The 14,548-nt window shown below is 42.8% G+C and overlaps 1 protein-coding gene across 2 annotated transcripts in view; it reads right to left on the reverse strand.

Annotated features, from left to right (window-relative positions):
• Positions 1-14,548, reverse strand: part of EYA2 (EYA transcriptional coactivator and phosphatase 2) — a 102,459-nt gene that overhangs the window by 2,154 nt on the left and 85,757 nt on the right. For both annotated transcript variants that reach the window (XM_074887970.1, XM_074887969.1), the window contains exons 10-15: positions 14,373-14,462; positions 7,708-7,766; positions 5,338-5,498; positions 4,194-4,308; positions 3,481-3,602; positions 2,557-2,657 (exon numbers count right to left, since the gene is read on the reverse strand). In XM_074887970.1, coding sequence (XP_074744071.1) covers positions 2,557-2,657; positions 3,481-3,602; positions 4,194-4,308; positions 5,338-5,498; positions 7,708-7,766; positions 14,373-14,462 — 648 coding nt within the window. The remainder of the gene's footprint in view (positions 1-2,556; positions 2,658-3,480; positions 3,603-4,193; positions 4,309-5,337; positions 5,499-7,707; positions 7,767-14,372; positions 14,463-14,548) is intronic.

Below are 14,548 nucleotides of genomic sequence, written 5' to 3' on the forward strand. Positions count from 1 at the left end.
TAGAAGGCCTTAACTGATAGAGCTAACTCCCCTTCCAGCACAGGAATAAAATTTCTGACTATTTTATCACTGTAAATAATTCAGCTGTAAACATACTGCTTCTGGCTAAATAGCTTCGACAAAGCTTTAGACAACATTCACTTCCTAGATAGATGGTTCTGATGAAGGGAGATGTTCCTTTTCCAAGTGTACCTGCCTGTGTAAGAAAAAAACTCCAGTGGTTCCAGATGTTTATTTTACAGAGTGTCTATTTACACTCCTCTAATGTTTAAACACAACTCAAGCTCCCCTCTGGTATGTTGCCTATCAGTAAACAAATGTTTCCTTCAAGCTATTTATCAGTGTGTGTAGAGACAGCAAGCAAACACAGACAGCTGAAGTGACTGGAATCTACCGCTCTGCAATTTCACTTCAAGGGGAAAAGTTCTTTTCTTCCCCCTCCCCTGGTTGTTATTAAATCCCTTCCATTAAATTATCTATTTCTCTTTCTTAAAGCAGAAGAAGACTTGGCCTCCCAGACACTCCTGTTGTTCAGCATCTACAGATTTATCACTCATGAGACAGGTGAAGAAAAATGACCCACTAAAATGGAGATATTATCAGTGCTGCCGGCAAAACAGTGAAAGGCTCTCTGCCTGCCCCCCCCTCCCCCGCCCCTGTTTTTTTTGTATGAAGCTCAGGTGTGTAGAAGCCTTGACTAATGATTGTCATCAATCAAAGGAGGTGACAGCCCAGCAAAGAATGTGCTCTATTAATGGGAGAGCTGCTTAGGCCAGGAGACACAAGCATGAGGGCTCTTGAAATCCTGGCATAGAAGATCGTTGAACCTTTCCACTTCTTCCTAGAGCCAGAGAGCCCTTGCAGCCTTTGATGCAGTCATGTTCACTGACCCACTACCTTTGAAGTATGGCACTGGGCTGTCAAAAGCAGCAGGCTATTATCACTTCATTCCCAGTCATGCATTTGGGACTCTTCTCTAACAACTCCTTAACCCTTTGTGAGCTAGAGAACCACCTGCAGATTCAGCTAATTTTCCAAGGTGGGTATGGGTATTGTTGCTTCCATCAGCCAGGGGAAACACACGACAAAAGAGGGTTTCTGCTGCTTTGAAGATGACTTGAGATACAATTCTGGGGATAGAACATGTGCCCATCACCTTATCTGCTGGGATCTCTTTATTCCTGGGCTTGTGCACCCAATGAGTTCAAATTTGGTTGGAAAGTTGTTGCAGGATCACCTGAGCTACTACAGTCATCTGTGTGCCTATTAAAAATTAACTAGTTCGCTGAAGATGGGGTTCATGCCATCAGTTCCTGCATCTCATGTGCAATGCTCCTGAAGCAAATGCATCTCAATCATGTTTCTGCAGTCACATCAGGAGTACAGGACCCAGGGTACACAAATACATCTTGAAAATAACGCTTGCCATTAACAAATTGTATTCCTCTGCCTGTAAAGCCAAATAAATAGATATTCCAGGCAGGTTTCTGTTCTGAAGTTTAGGAGATGAAAAATTTGGCTGTTCAACTCTCATGCTGTACGATTCAGTTGGTGTACCTCACTGCTTTCCCTCAGGTCTCTTGTCATTGCTCTCCATGTTTCTAGCACTCCTCCACTGGAGTATGTGTATGGCAGGAGGTATTCCTTGCAGTATCTCTAACCGCCCCACTACTCCCCCCATCACTGCAAGCAGAATGTAGGCTTTGATCTTCTCAAATTCTTTCATCTCTTCCAAGCTCTGGGGTTCCAGTTTCTCTCCTCTTACAGTCTACCCAAAGCAAAGAGGCTTCAACTGGTCCCTAAAACTCCAGTTCTCATTTCCCAATGCATGGACTGTGGATACTAATGACTGGAGGACTCAATTGGATGCACACGTTAGTCCGTCTAATTCCTCCTAAGGCTACCTCTGCTGGTGGGCCACATCTCTGCAGTGAGCATGAAACACTACTGAGGGTTTGTTATTCCTGACCATACGGCTTTCGCAGTTCCTGTTCTACTTTGTATTCAGTACATCTTCCCAATTTCATTTTACTTGTGAAATTAATCACATCATTGATCCATAAACAATTGATAAAGGCAGCAACTCAGTACTAGTCCCTTTGGTATTCACTCTAATGATGTTACACCCCATGATCTCAATGAGTCATAAATACATGTATGCATATATGCATATTCTAATAAGTAATTCAAAACTAACTCCAGTGAATTTTGAATTTACAAAAGCAACATGTGTAGAGCAGAAATTCATCCTGCTTGCTCATCTGAGATCACACACTGGAGTTTTCCTTTTTACGTGTTTAAAGCCATCTTTATTAAGCAAGAATGATTTGTGGAACATGTGACACAGCGACTACCTGAAGAATTGCACTAGTTGCCAAGGTGGGGGGATTTACAGCATGGAATTTCTCACAAGGTTGTTGGGTATTTTGCATGTTAAGAAATGAGACCAATTGTAAACTGTTTCAAATGGAGGGAGCTTCATTAAATGCTTAAGTAAAGAAAGGGTCACTGAAATGAAAACTTAGAAGAATCCAGCGTGGCATCCACAAACTGTACCTTTTTTGCTCCCTGTTCCTCTTCAACACCATCTCCTATTACAATGTACACGGCTTTCCTTCCAAACCTTTGCATTATTCTTTCAAAACAGCTCTCTTTCCCTAAGCAACAGAAGAGAAGACACATTTTTTTTAATCTGGACACATACAGCAGGTAGGGCTAACATTCAGGTACTGGAGCCAGAGTTGGGACCTAACTGAACATGCTGCTACATTCCTTGTTTTCTTTTGAAATTAGAACCTAATTGAATCTTAATCTGAGATGGATTCTCTCCATCTCATGACAGTTACTAGCATTTTCTTTATCAGCCAAGGACTTCCAAGTGTTGCCGGTTTTCCGTAAGCTTTGTGACTTTGATGCACTGCTTAGACCAGCAGCTGGTAGACTGATGTGACACTTGTGGTATTCAGTTTCAAGAGCCCTCTTCTATTCATTTTGGTTGCAGTAAAAACATGAAAATACAAATCTCAGATGTTCAAACACTTATACCAGAAAGAACAGAACATTAAAAAAGCTCCAAGCCAACCCAACCAGTATTTATTACTCACACAGCTTCATAAAGCTCATCCAGCACACTTGACCCCTCTGCAAGAATAAGAGGATTCAGTGTTTCTGTATGGAACAGGTCCAACCAGACTGTCTTCTTCCTCACTGGGTGCAGCTTAACATCCCACACGCTCCATAGGGTGGATATTTTTCAGGCTCACTCCCCCATGGAGACACTTGGGAAGACTTAGATTTTATTTTTTTTTTGCCATCTGTACTAGCTTAAGTGTGGGCAGTCAGGATGTGAATTAGAGATGTGTAAACATGGACCTAAAAATGAAGCTTATACATTGCTTGTTGTGATCAGGTTTGATGGATATTCCTGACTTAGGGACGAAACTTCAGTCTTTGGTGAGGCCTACGTTAGTTTGCTCTTACCTGTTTTTGTTGCACTGTAAATATTTTCAATAGGAAAGACAGTGCCCAGTCCATAGAGAAGCACTTTAGCGAGAGCTGGTATGAGCTGAGTTGTGGTGACCAACACATTCACACAGTTAGGCCTAGAAAACAAAAGTTAGTAAAATGGCAATCCGTGTTTCTTTCTTTTACTCTAGACCGAAAGTAGGAAGCAAACATTTCTTGCAACTGGAAGTTCCCAAGCCACTGGGAGATTATGCAGCTAGAGGCAGATAACGTGAGTACTGGTAATGTCTTTTTATCAGCTTAGTAGAATGAAAGAAAACATAAACTAGCAGCAGTGATGCAGCCTTACTGCATGCATGCCAGGATCTATTTTGTGGGAATTTAAACACCACATAGTAATGTCCGTGCTGGGTTCTTGGAGTGAGCAGGTTCAGGGATGGGCCCTTTTCCTACTCTTGTAAATCTGCTCATATGAAAAGTGTGCCACCGATGAGGTAGCCACAGAAAGGCAAGGAAAAGGACTGGTTTTTGTTTTGCTCGGTTCATCATCTCAATCTCACCCCAACCCTTGATAATTCAAGTCTGGCAAACATGTGCAGACTGGCCTCCCACAGGTTTGGCCAGCAAAGTCCTATAAATGTGTCTCGATTTGTTTAGAGGGGAGAAAAAAAGGGAAGCAAAGAAGATCCTGGATCAAGTCTGTAGGCAATTCTTTAAGCTGTTCTTACCGGGAATGTATCAAATTCAGCGCCTTCAGAGCATGTGTGAGCCAAAGATCAGTCAGCGCTTCAAGTTCTGCTCTTAACTGCAGCCAGGTTTCCCTCTTAGGAGCTCCTATTAAACCTGTAAGCAGGGAAAGCATCTTTGCAGAAGCACAGGAAAGGCAGTTGCATGGTTTTGGCTGTAGAATGCCAAAGGGCGCCCGCCTGTGTTCTGAACCCTCTGTCTCCCACCGCCCTTCTCTTAGCCCTGGTGCAGGCTGCTTCCCTTTGCCACGTCACTCCAAGGCTCTGCCCTGAGGTACGTGAGGCCCGACCGCAACACTCCTGTGCTGCTGCAGCTCAGCTCCCTTCCTACTGCAACACTCCTGTGCGGCTGCAGCTCAGCTCCCTTCCTCTCCGGTGGAATGGTATCAGTCACCCGCACGCTGTGGGACCTCGTTAAAACACTGTGAAGGATGAAAGAGCTGTGTATAGTGGGTAGTGGCCTGAGCTGAGAGACATCTGAAGCCAGGATGGTTTGTTTCTCATGAAAAGTTACGCACCATTTCCAGTACATGCGGGCAGGCTATTTCTCCAACCAACACAAAGGTTGTGGTGATACTCTTGAGTTTTGCTTCTTTCTCTTTCTAGTCAGAGACCTGGCACTGATGTTCTAACAGAGAAGCAGAGCAGTGTACTGGAAGAACTGTCTGGAACTAGCTGACATGAAGAAACCCAGGGCATCCTGATAACTGGTGGTATTCTTTTGGGGGAGTTAAAACCAAGTCATTATGATACAAGAATGCCTTCAGACAGAGATCAGCCATGTGTTCTGTGGGAAAAAAAAGCGTATTTCATTTTCAACTGCTTGCTTGCTTACTAAACATTTCGGAAAACTGGAGAAGGTTGCTTTCCTGCCAAAGAAATTGCAGGATAAAGCCCCACACTCATATTTCGGTCCTTCTCAAACCACTAAACCAGGTATTTTAGCATATCTCTGCAAATCCTGTACAGAACCTTATTTAAGGATGACTGTTGAAATACTTGCTCAGCTCACTGTGAAGTATTCTTATCACAATGCTCTCTACACCTCCTCTGCAGATGTCCCTAGCAGGGTCAGAGTATCTGGGAAGATGAAAGGCACGCTTGTTGCCTGGCCATAGACACTTACCCCCTACGTTGTTTTTGTAGGTGTTGTACATCTCTTTCACTCGACGGTAGCGGAATGCTAATTTCCTCATCCAGTCAACTCCCCCATGAACACCCGAGCCCAGACACAGATTTGCACTGGCAGTTGAACTGTGAAAACCATCCGCAGAGAAGTTGTATGTACTGGGAAAGGGAGGAGGGAAGGGGAGAGGTCAGTATAATTACAGTCTATACAGTGCCAGCAGGGAGTGGAAACAATTGAAAAGAAATGTGGAGATAAGTGGCAGCAGAGGTATATGCAGGACATGCTGTACAGAACTGGAGTTCATCTCTAGCATGGTTACTAGCACAGATTTAAAAAATGTTCTACTGTAAACACAATGCAGGTTACTTAGCACTCCCTGCCAATTCTGAGGTTCTCTGGACTACAAAATATCTGACTGTCCTCAGGACACTGAAATTCATCACCTGCCTCTCATCCAGGCTGCTATGGTAACTGCAGAAGTATTCAAATTCTAAAGGAGAAAATTCTGGTGTTAGCTTTCTGACTGCTCAGCTATATTGCTAAACAGGCTCCGAACACACTTCTGATCAAGACAAAAAATGAAGAAATTAACTAAAGGAGCCTTAACTGCCTGCAACATGCAAGTTTTGTGGGTTTTTTTGAACTGAGTTAATACTTCAAAGCAACTCTGGGGTAATTACCACAATGAACTGGGGGCAAGTGACAGTTCCACAAACACCTGAACAGGCAGTTTCTGTGAAGGAGGCAATCCTGCCTTCTACCAGGCATTTGTTCCTGTCTTCAGCCCTTCTTGATGTCCCTTTCTTTGTACCAGCACAAACATTTCTTCATCACTGAGGTGAGTCACATCAGGGAACTATTCCAGTTAGAAGATAACACAGCTTTAAAAAACAGAAGTTGCTTTTCAGCTGGATCAGTTCCCTGGTTTGGGGGATGGGGGGCACACAAAGAGACAATACCAGCTCATGTCATCTTAAAATGTTTGCCGGATGACGGCAGCAGGATGGGTTTCACGGTTTGAGCAGATCTCAGCCCAAGCCGCGATGGAAGAGGTCAGCCACAGCTCAGGGAGCACAGTTGGCTGGATCAGGTCACAGGCCCAGTGGATTCGGACAAACTCACCTTGAACCAGAGCAAGGGAAGGGACAGAAAAGCTCAGTGACACAGACCTACCCTTCTCAGCTGCACCCTGAAGCTAGCTCAGCTTATACTGCTGCTGACACCTCACTGGGGGAGTAGCCAGTGCTTGTATATTCACATCCTGGTTCACTGCACAGTAATTTCCCCTTCTAGAAAGTCCTGATGCCACTTTACTTCTGTATTAGAGCGTCCAGATAGGAGTTTAACATGCTCAACATACTTCAGTCTGCTCAGCTTCATCTCCCACACAGACAAGTCACGAGCAGCTGAGAAGTATTTTTGAAACAAACAAAACCACTCCGGCAGGGGCTTTTCACAGGATTCAAGATATGCTGCTAGCATACAGATTTTTTTGTTCACTCAAAGTAAGTGCACTGATTGAGATAAAACCCAAATTAATGTTTTAATCAATGCCTGAACAAGTATTCAGACTCACCTGCTTACAGGCCACTAGAGCCAAAGGACCTAAATAGACATTTGCCATTTCAGTGCGTCGCAAAGCACAAACTAGAGTTGCAGTTACAGCGAAAAATCATTCAAGTGCTCTCTGCAGAAGGAAAAGTCTCTTCCTTAAAACACTTCATTGTTTTCTGTGCTGTTTCTGCACCCATTTCTCATAATAACCAGCCATAAAAACACAAATTATAAAGCTCCGTATGAGCTCTGCACATTTAATTCTTGTGCCAATTACCATAACTCTGCAGGCAACACTTTGGGAAAGGTAGATGCAATTGTACAGAAGTTGTTTTTATGTACGTGATAATCTAACATATAGATAATAATTTTTGGTGCAGTTTTGATACAAGTGACAAGGCTCTGGCATGGCAAGGTCCACAATCCTCACTACTAAGCCCATTCATTACAGATTGGGCAGTGGGAAACCTTCCAATCTAGTTTTGAAGGATTTTGGCCACACCTGTGCCAACTGGCTGGCCAAATCATATCAGAAACCAGTGTAGTCTGACTGCAGTTCAACCTAATTTTAGATGTATTTCCCAGAATGGTTCAAAGCTCAGTACAGTCAGGGCTTGACAGTAGGCACAGGCATATTAATGTGAGAAAGGGGACTCTGCTTCTGTGTGCTTAATAAATGCAGACAGCATGGAGCCAGGGAGGTGAGAGGGCACATGGCTGAGAATGTTATTTTACATCACTGACCAGCCCCCTGCTATTTTCAAACAGCTGGGGACTACCTGACCTACAGCTTCCAGACTGGAGATCCCGTACCTTAGATCTTGACCATTATCATCTGATGATACATCATCTATGTGGATCTGGTCACAGTCCTAAAAGTGTATGAAAAAGAATACAGCAGTAAGTAAATGCTTTGAAAAAAATTTGAAAGAATGTATTAAGGGTAATATTAAGGAGATAAGATCTTACATATTGCTAGTATTGTCTGGCATAGTCTAGCCAGTTAATTGTTAGGAACAAGTATCACATAGCACTTGCACAAAATATGAATAGACAGTGCGTGTGTGAGAGATCTGCTGTTATTTAAGGGCACAACAGCTCTTGAATAATACAGTAAGTGAAAATCCTTCCTATGCAGACAGGAGGGAGAGAGATGCTTGTGTTTTAGCCAGGAAAACTGTGGGTTTTAAACTCTGTATGCATGATAAGACAGAGATTTGGCAGTCTTGCCCCCTGTGAGAATACTGCTTTGGACAGGAGGTGTATGCCCACATAATTACAAGGGGAGAACATCTGTCCCAAAGAAATTTCCAGAGATGTCTGTCCTGCCGGTGTTTTTCCAGTTTGTTCTGAAGGGGCTGAGCTTCCTTTGATGTGCAGGGAAGCTGGGCGGAAGCACTGAAGGCGGCACCCTTTCATACCCCAGCCACAGACAGAGTTAAGGAATTATGTGTGTCAGTAATGAGGAAATCTATGCACAGGAAATTTAACCAGAATCTATACTTGGAACTCAGCCTGCGTGAAGTATGCACTCTAGATCTTATCTTTCAAAATTCTTCATTGTTTGAATGGTGGAGGCCCTGCCTCAAAAATGTGAGAAATGTTATTTCTTTGGTTTCTTTCCTAGTCTTAGCATTAAGATTAGAAAGAGAAAAATCAGGAAGCTTCTCCCACCACCTTAAAACTCTTTTCTCCATGACCCTTGCAGGTAAGAACAAAACAGAAAGCCTTCAAGCTGATGAACTGTTTCTTTTGTTCAGGTCAATTTTTCAACAGTGGTAAAAGCACTTGGTACAACAAGACTCCAAAGTCAGAACAACTGCAGCTAACCAAGGTATAGTTATTCTTCACCACTTCAGTATTCTGTAAACCATGGAGTTCGTCTTACCTTCCTTACACAATTAAGAGTTTCATCAATTACTTTAAACTAGCCTCTTTCAAAAAAAGAAAAAAAATCCCCAAACAAATAATCAAACTTGCTATCAATGGCAAAATGTCACAGATAGTTCTTGTCTATAATCATGAGATTTTCTTCAGCATTTATTTAGATAATTCTCAAGAAGACACAACTTTATCTTGTTCTCATCTCATCAGTCCTCTTATCAACCTATTGCTGGTGTGTATATTTCTGTATATAACTGGAGCCAAGTGGCTGAAGAGCAGATCTCTGCTGGCACCTCTCTCTCTCTCTCCTCCACCCCCATCATTTTTTAAGCCCCGCTCCCAGTAGCTGTTGTGAGCCATGCTGGGAGAATATTGATGCAGCCCACTCCAGTTGTATGATGCAGGGCATTAAGTCAGGGGAAAGGTATTTGTGGAGGGATCTGTTTTTCTCATTTGTGAATGAATTGTTCTGTACACTGAAGTGTGACAACAGTAGCTATCGCATTTCTAACTTAATAAAATACCATGACACTTGGTGAGACGCTACCTCATAGTCCGCCGGCTGAGCCTATCGTGTTACTGGGTGAAACACAAGGAAGCTGGTTAAAGCAAGAATGTGGACCATGTTTTACTACTTTGTTATGAGACTAATTTTTCATTCTTACAGAATTTCCTTGAGATCTTAGTGAGTAGGGAATCAAGGCAGGATATCTGGGCTGCTGAAAAGAAGGTCCAGATTGTTCAAATGGGAGTCTGCAATGTGGACATATCCCAGTTTTCACATCTGCTGACTTTTCAAAATGATACTCTAGAATCTCAGAGGTATATGATGTGTGGCACGTACAGCCTGTGAGTCAAACGTGTAAGACCTCAGTCAACCCTCGCAACTCTGGGAACTGAACTGTTTCTACTGTTGTGGTATCTCTAGGTCAGTCTGTGCTACGCAACCTGCCTCCAGGTGGGACCAGACCCTTGTACTCACATGTAAAGAAGCCTGAGCTAATGCAGCTTTGGAACAGTACTGCAGGCTTGGAGAAAGCCTCTGCTGCCTCCTTGTGAAAATACAAGCTGTTCCTGAGGATGCATGGAGAAGCTCCTTCTGTTATCACTTAAGCTCCCTCTGAATACTCTCAAGGTATGAAAACAACTTAGGAACATGCAGGTTGTCTGTTTTCAGGATTGTGTTAAGAGATTTTTAAACATCTCATGGATTCATTGATCAGTCAAGCTTGTGTCCCTCATTAGGCAGGGGGTTAACAGTTCCCAGAACACAAAACCTCCAGGGATGGCTCTGAAAGGCAGTAACTTGTAAACACACTAATCCCCTTGTTTGTTAATTCCTCATGCCCTAGTCAGTCCTCCTGTCCTTAATACCTGTTTTCCAGAGTGCTAGACAATAATATCTCCAGAGGGACTGGGGGTGGAAGGTACTATTCTTTAGCCAGCACTGCACTGTGAACAAAAGGCATCTGGGAGAAAAAGCACAACCCTGGAAAGACCAGAGTTCGTATTTTAACTTCACTGTGATCTGTAGCCTTGCACAACTCCTTTTCTCCCCCATTTCCCAAAAGGGGAACAGAAAGTGATAATACCTCCTTCCAAGCAAATATTTGCTGATATATTCTGCAGTGTGATCAGAGCCCTTTGTACACAACACCTTGTATGGCCTATATTCGCAGACTGTAGGGATTAAATCTGTCTGTACTGTTCCAACTGCAAGCAGAGATGATGTGGTCGACAGGCATGTGCTACACGAGTGGATGAATCAGTGTAGCAAAACCACACTTGTGTGATTTCAACGTGGGGCTCAGCAAATGCAGTCCTTGCTTACCTGTGTTCTGTTGCTAACAACCTCCAGAACCGGGCAATGCTTGTGTCCCTGCATGCCCTGGAAGTGCAACACACTGGCTGCCCTTGTCAAGGTTTGGCACCTTGCTTCTTTGCTACAGGGCAGGCACACCACTAAGCTGTGCTTCAACAAGCATCGACCTCCCCCTGGCCCCGAATCAGCTGGAATAAAAGTCCAGCTTCTAAGTTTTCCAACTTAAGAGTTACCTTGCTGACAGAGAATCCCCTTCTGTAAAAAAATGGAAAGAGTTTGGTAGGAGTCTGCGTCTAAGGCTTCTCCAGTCACCCACCTGCCCTGGGGACCAGTGATCAGTCTCCTTCCATTCAACTAGCTGGGTGTTTGGGGTGAATTGAATGGGAAATTGGCCTAAGAGGATAGTTGAAGCAGGTTATCTGAATGGATCTGCTGGTTCGCCTTTTCACACATCCAAGATTCCCACTCCCGGGCACAGCAGGAAGAATGCATCCAGACAATGCATCCAGGAAACAGTGGCCTGAATCCCTTCTGGGCAAACCCTGAAAACAGATAAAGCCCTGGCTAACAACAGAGCCTCAGAATCATTTTTTGATAGAAAAAAGGGCGTATTCCAGTTCAGGCTCCTCACTCAGACTTTGAAACCAGTTTTTTGCTAGGATGTGAAATCACATCCTCACCAGACTAAGGAAGATCCCACAAATGCTACCAAGAGCTGTGCAAACCTTGCTGTATCTATGGACAAATGTTTCATTCTCATCAGGCACTTTCTGGGAATGCTTCAAAAGGAATTTACACCCTGGCAGCACCTTCTGCTTTGCACAGCACTGAAAACTGAAGCCAGCAAAATAAACCATTCCCCTGTGCTAAAGCAAGGAAATAACTGATCTCCTTGTCCAACCTGCCTCTCCAGTGAGGATGGGCAACATTTCCTCCACTTTCCCCCTGCCTCTGCTCTCAGGACCGAGGCCAGCCATGCTCTGGTTGGTTCAGTCTGCTGGGCCCCCCAGAATGCCTGAACTTGGCTATGGATTTGTGCCAGAGAAAAGTTTTGCTATGTTTAGCATTATCTAGTAAGAGTACTCTTGCTTTGGTCTCGAATGGGGCAACTATCCTACTGCTTTCTCACAGCTTCTTTCATGATGCCCCAACACAGAAGATGGTCAGAAATGGTTTCAGCCCAGTGCAGTTTTAGCTTACTTTTGTCTTGTACAGGCCAGTGTTATACCACATGATGGTGCTAATGTATACGGTAACGTCTGTAGGTCTAGAACTGAATCAGCTTCTGTGCTTGCTTTTTACCAATTTATTTGTTTTTTTTTAAGAATGTAATTCACTGCATTTTTTTAAGTATAGCACTCGGTGATGTATGATCCTAAAACATCACTTTGTGAATACTCAAACCTGACTTTTATTTATCATCCTAAATGAAGGAGTAGGGTGGTTAACAGAGATGGATGACTTGTTGCAAATTGTTCAAACTGAAATGGCTTTTTTTGGAAAGTGAAATTTTGTAAAGAACATTTACTTCTCTTGAACTCTCCCTCATTCTTTTTTTTTTTTTCATTGAAAAGGCTCAGTTAAAAAACCTTTGGTTTGTTTCACTTATCAAGCATGTATGAAAAGGGAAAACTGAAATTTTTTCAGTAGAAAATGCTCTTCTCTTTCCAGCTACCTGGGCCATTACAACGCTTAGCATTTTTATCTTAGTGCTGGACCTAAGATAAAATTGTCTCACAATGCTAACACTTATTTCTGCTCTGGCTAGGTGGAACACTACTTGTTTTCAAAAGTTTTTAATGTTTTTCATAGCTTTGAGTCATTCAGGTCCAGCAGCAAGCTGTTCTCACCTTTAGGTGCCTATATCCCTTTACACCCTCTGGCTGTCCATTAAAGCTATGTTGACTCATTCAGCTGCCAACTTCATGTTTCTCAATTTTTTAGTAAAAGCAGGTAAGCTAATAAGGTAGCCTAGGAAACCAGAAAAAATTGCTTCTCTTCTCTTACACAGCAACAAAATAGCACTAGTAACATAGATGTTTTTCTCATCTTTGTAGCCCAAACTATTTAGAGAGAACCTCCCTTAATATTTGGCTGAATGGACGAGTCCTGTAGCACCTGGCTCTCTTCCTGTGTTGGAGATGAAGCCCAGGTATTTGGTAGAAGGTTTTGATTTCTATTTGGAGACACTGTTAAACTTTAGAGCTCTTCACTGGACTAGTTCTTACTCAGTTACATAGTCCTCCTGGAATGAGGAGTCCCCAGATCTGAGGGATTTTTGTTTAGTTTTTGCTCATCTAGAAACCACAAAAGAAAAGAAACACAACATAATAACTTTTTATAATTAAAAACTTTGCTCTACCATAGCGGCTGAAGAAGAATTTGAGAGGTCATACGAGACAAAACTGACCTCAGAACTCTGTTTCTAGCAGACAAAGCTCTTACTGACAGAGAAATGTGCAGAATTTGACTGAGGCCAGACAATTCAGTACTTCATTTAATGTTTCAGAGCAGCAAGTGAAGCAAGGAGAAAACTTGTTTTAAAATGATTTGTCAATTTGTATTCTCGCAAAAGACTAGAGAAGTAGAGGGTTTCTGGAGGGCGGCTTCGTGCAGGACATGAAGCTTTGTTGCATCACATGTTTAGATGATGGGTGGGAAATGCTGGTTGTGTGTTAAGTATTATCACTACTTATATAGTGCCCTGGACCCCCAAACAGCAGCGCTTTTTTTTTTTCCTAAGAGAAGGATTTGTTCACTTTGCACTTTCTGTACCCTCATCACCAACTCCTTCTTTGAAAAAAGCTGAAAGAGGAAAAATCTGTCAGTTCAGGTGCTTCTCACTACTTGTCTTCAAAAGGAAATGAAAATTCTCAGCAAGTGAAACCTCAGATTGTAAGGAGACAGGTGGCAGGAAAGGTTGTGCCTTCTGTAATGCAGAGGACCACAGTGCAATTAAGCAGTGAAGGAAACAGGAGTCCACGTTGAACTCATCAGGCACAGAAAAAGTTCTCTCATTTCATCTGGCACAGAAACAAATTCTTCCTTTTTCAAGTGAAGAAAGACCACGGAGGTTTGCCCAGAGATGCCAGATATTTTTCCTCCAAACACCTCCAAGCAATGTTCTGATTCCAAGGTGCGCACAGTGCAAACCCCACCTTACCCACTTTGTATGAGACTCATTCAGACTATTTCTACTGATTGCAAATGCAAACAAATTTTCATCATCACTGTACAGCTGTTTCTCAGCTGGTGACAGAATTCTGCTAGCACCACTTTGCTTGAACGTTAGTGTATATTCAGAAGGATTTTTGCTTTGTGTAAGGCATAGTCAGATCTAACCATGCCACAAACAGGAAAGATACTTCCTCTTGGTTTTTGATGTTGAACTCCCATAGTTTGATCCTGCAGTGTGCCTGAGCTTGAGCAGACCTCTGCTCTGTCTGTGTGAGCTTCCTCCCCATAGGATCTATGCTAATTTACCTTAATAAAATTATTAAATAGCAAATTTCAAGAGAAGCAGCAGCAATGTCCTCATTAATAGGTTTAGTAAAACTGGCAAAAGCCATCCTTGTTACTGTGTATTTAGAAAAAAATTCCTTAAGAGAATGAAGATGTCAAAGGGACACAGTAAAGTATGCTTCCAATAAGCCATCTAAGGCCCATTTCTTTGGGGTCAAAAATGAAAGTTTCTTGGCCAGAAAAACAAGTTTGTAGACCAGATGCAAATGATTAGAGAAAGAGATGTTAAATGAAATAAGCAGCTACATACCTCCAGGTCATTAAAGAACAGATGTGTATCTGCAAGGTTGAAGATCATTTCTTCCATCATAAGACCTATTCGCACAGACGTTGTCGTGTCCTGTTAGGGGAAAATCATTTTTTTTCCATTCACTTTGATTTCTTTTTCTTTTTTGGGGGGTTGGGGGGTGGGAGATCTTAGAGCAA

This window comes from Strix uralensis, chromosome 18 (assembly GCF_047716275.1).
Source record: "Strix uralensis isolate ZFMK-TIS-50842 chromosome 18, bStrUra1, whole genome shotgun sequence".
In the NCBI taxonomy this organism is placed as follows: Eukaryota; Metazoa; Chordata; class Aves; order Strigiformes; family Strigidae; genus Strix; species Strix uralensis.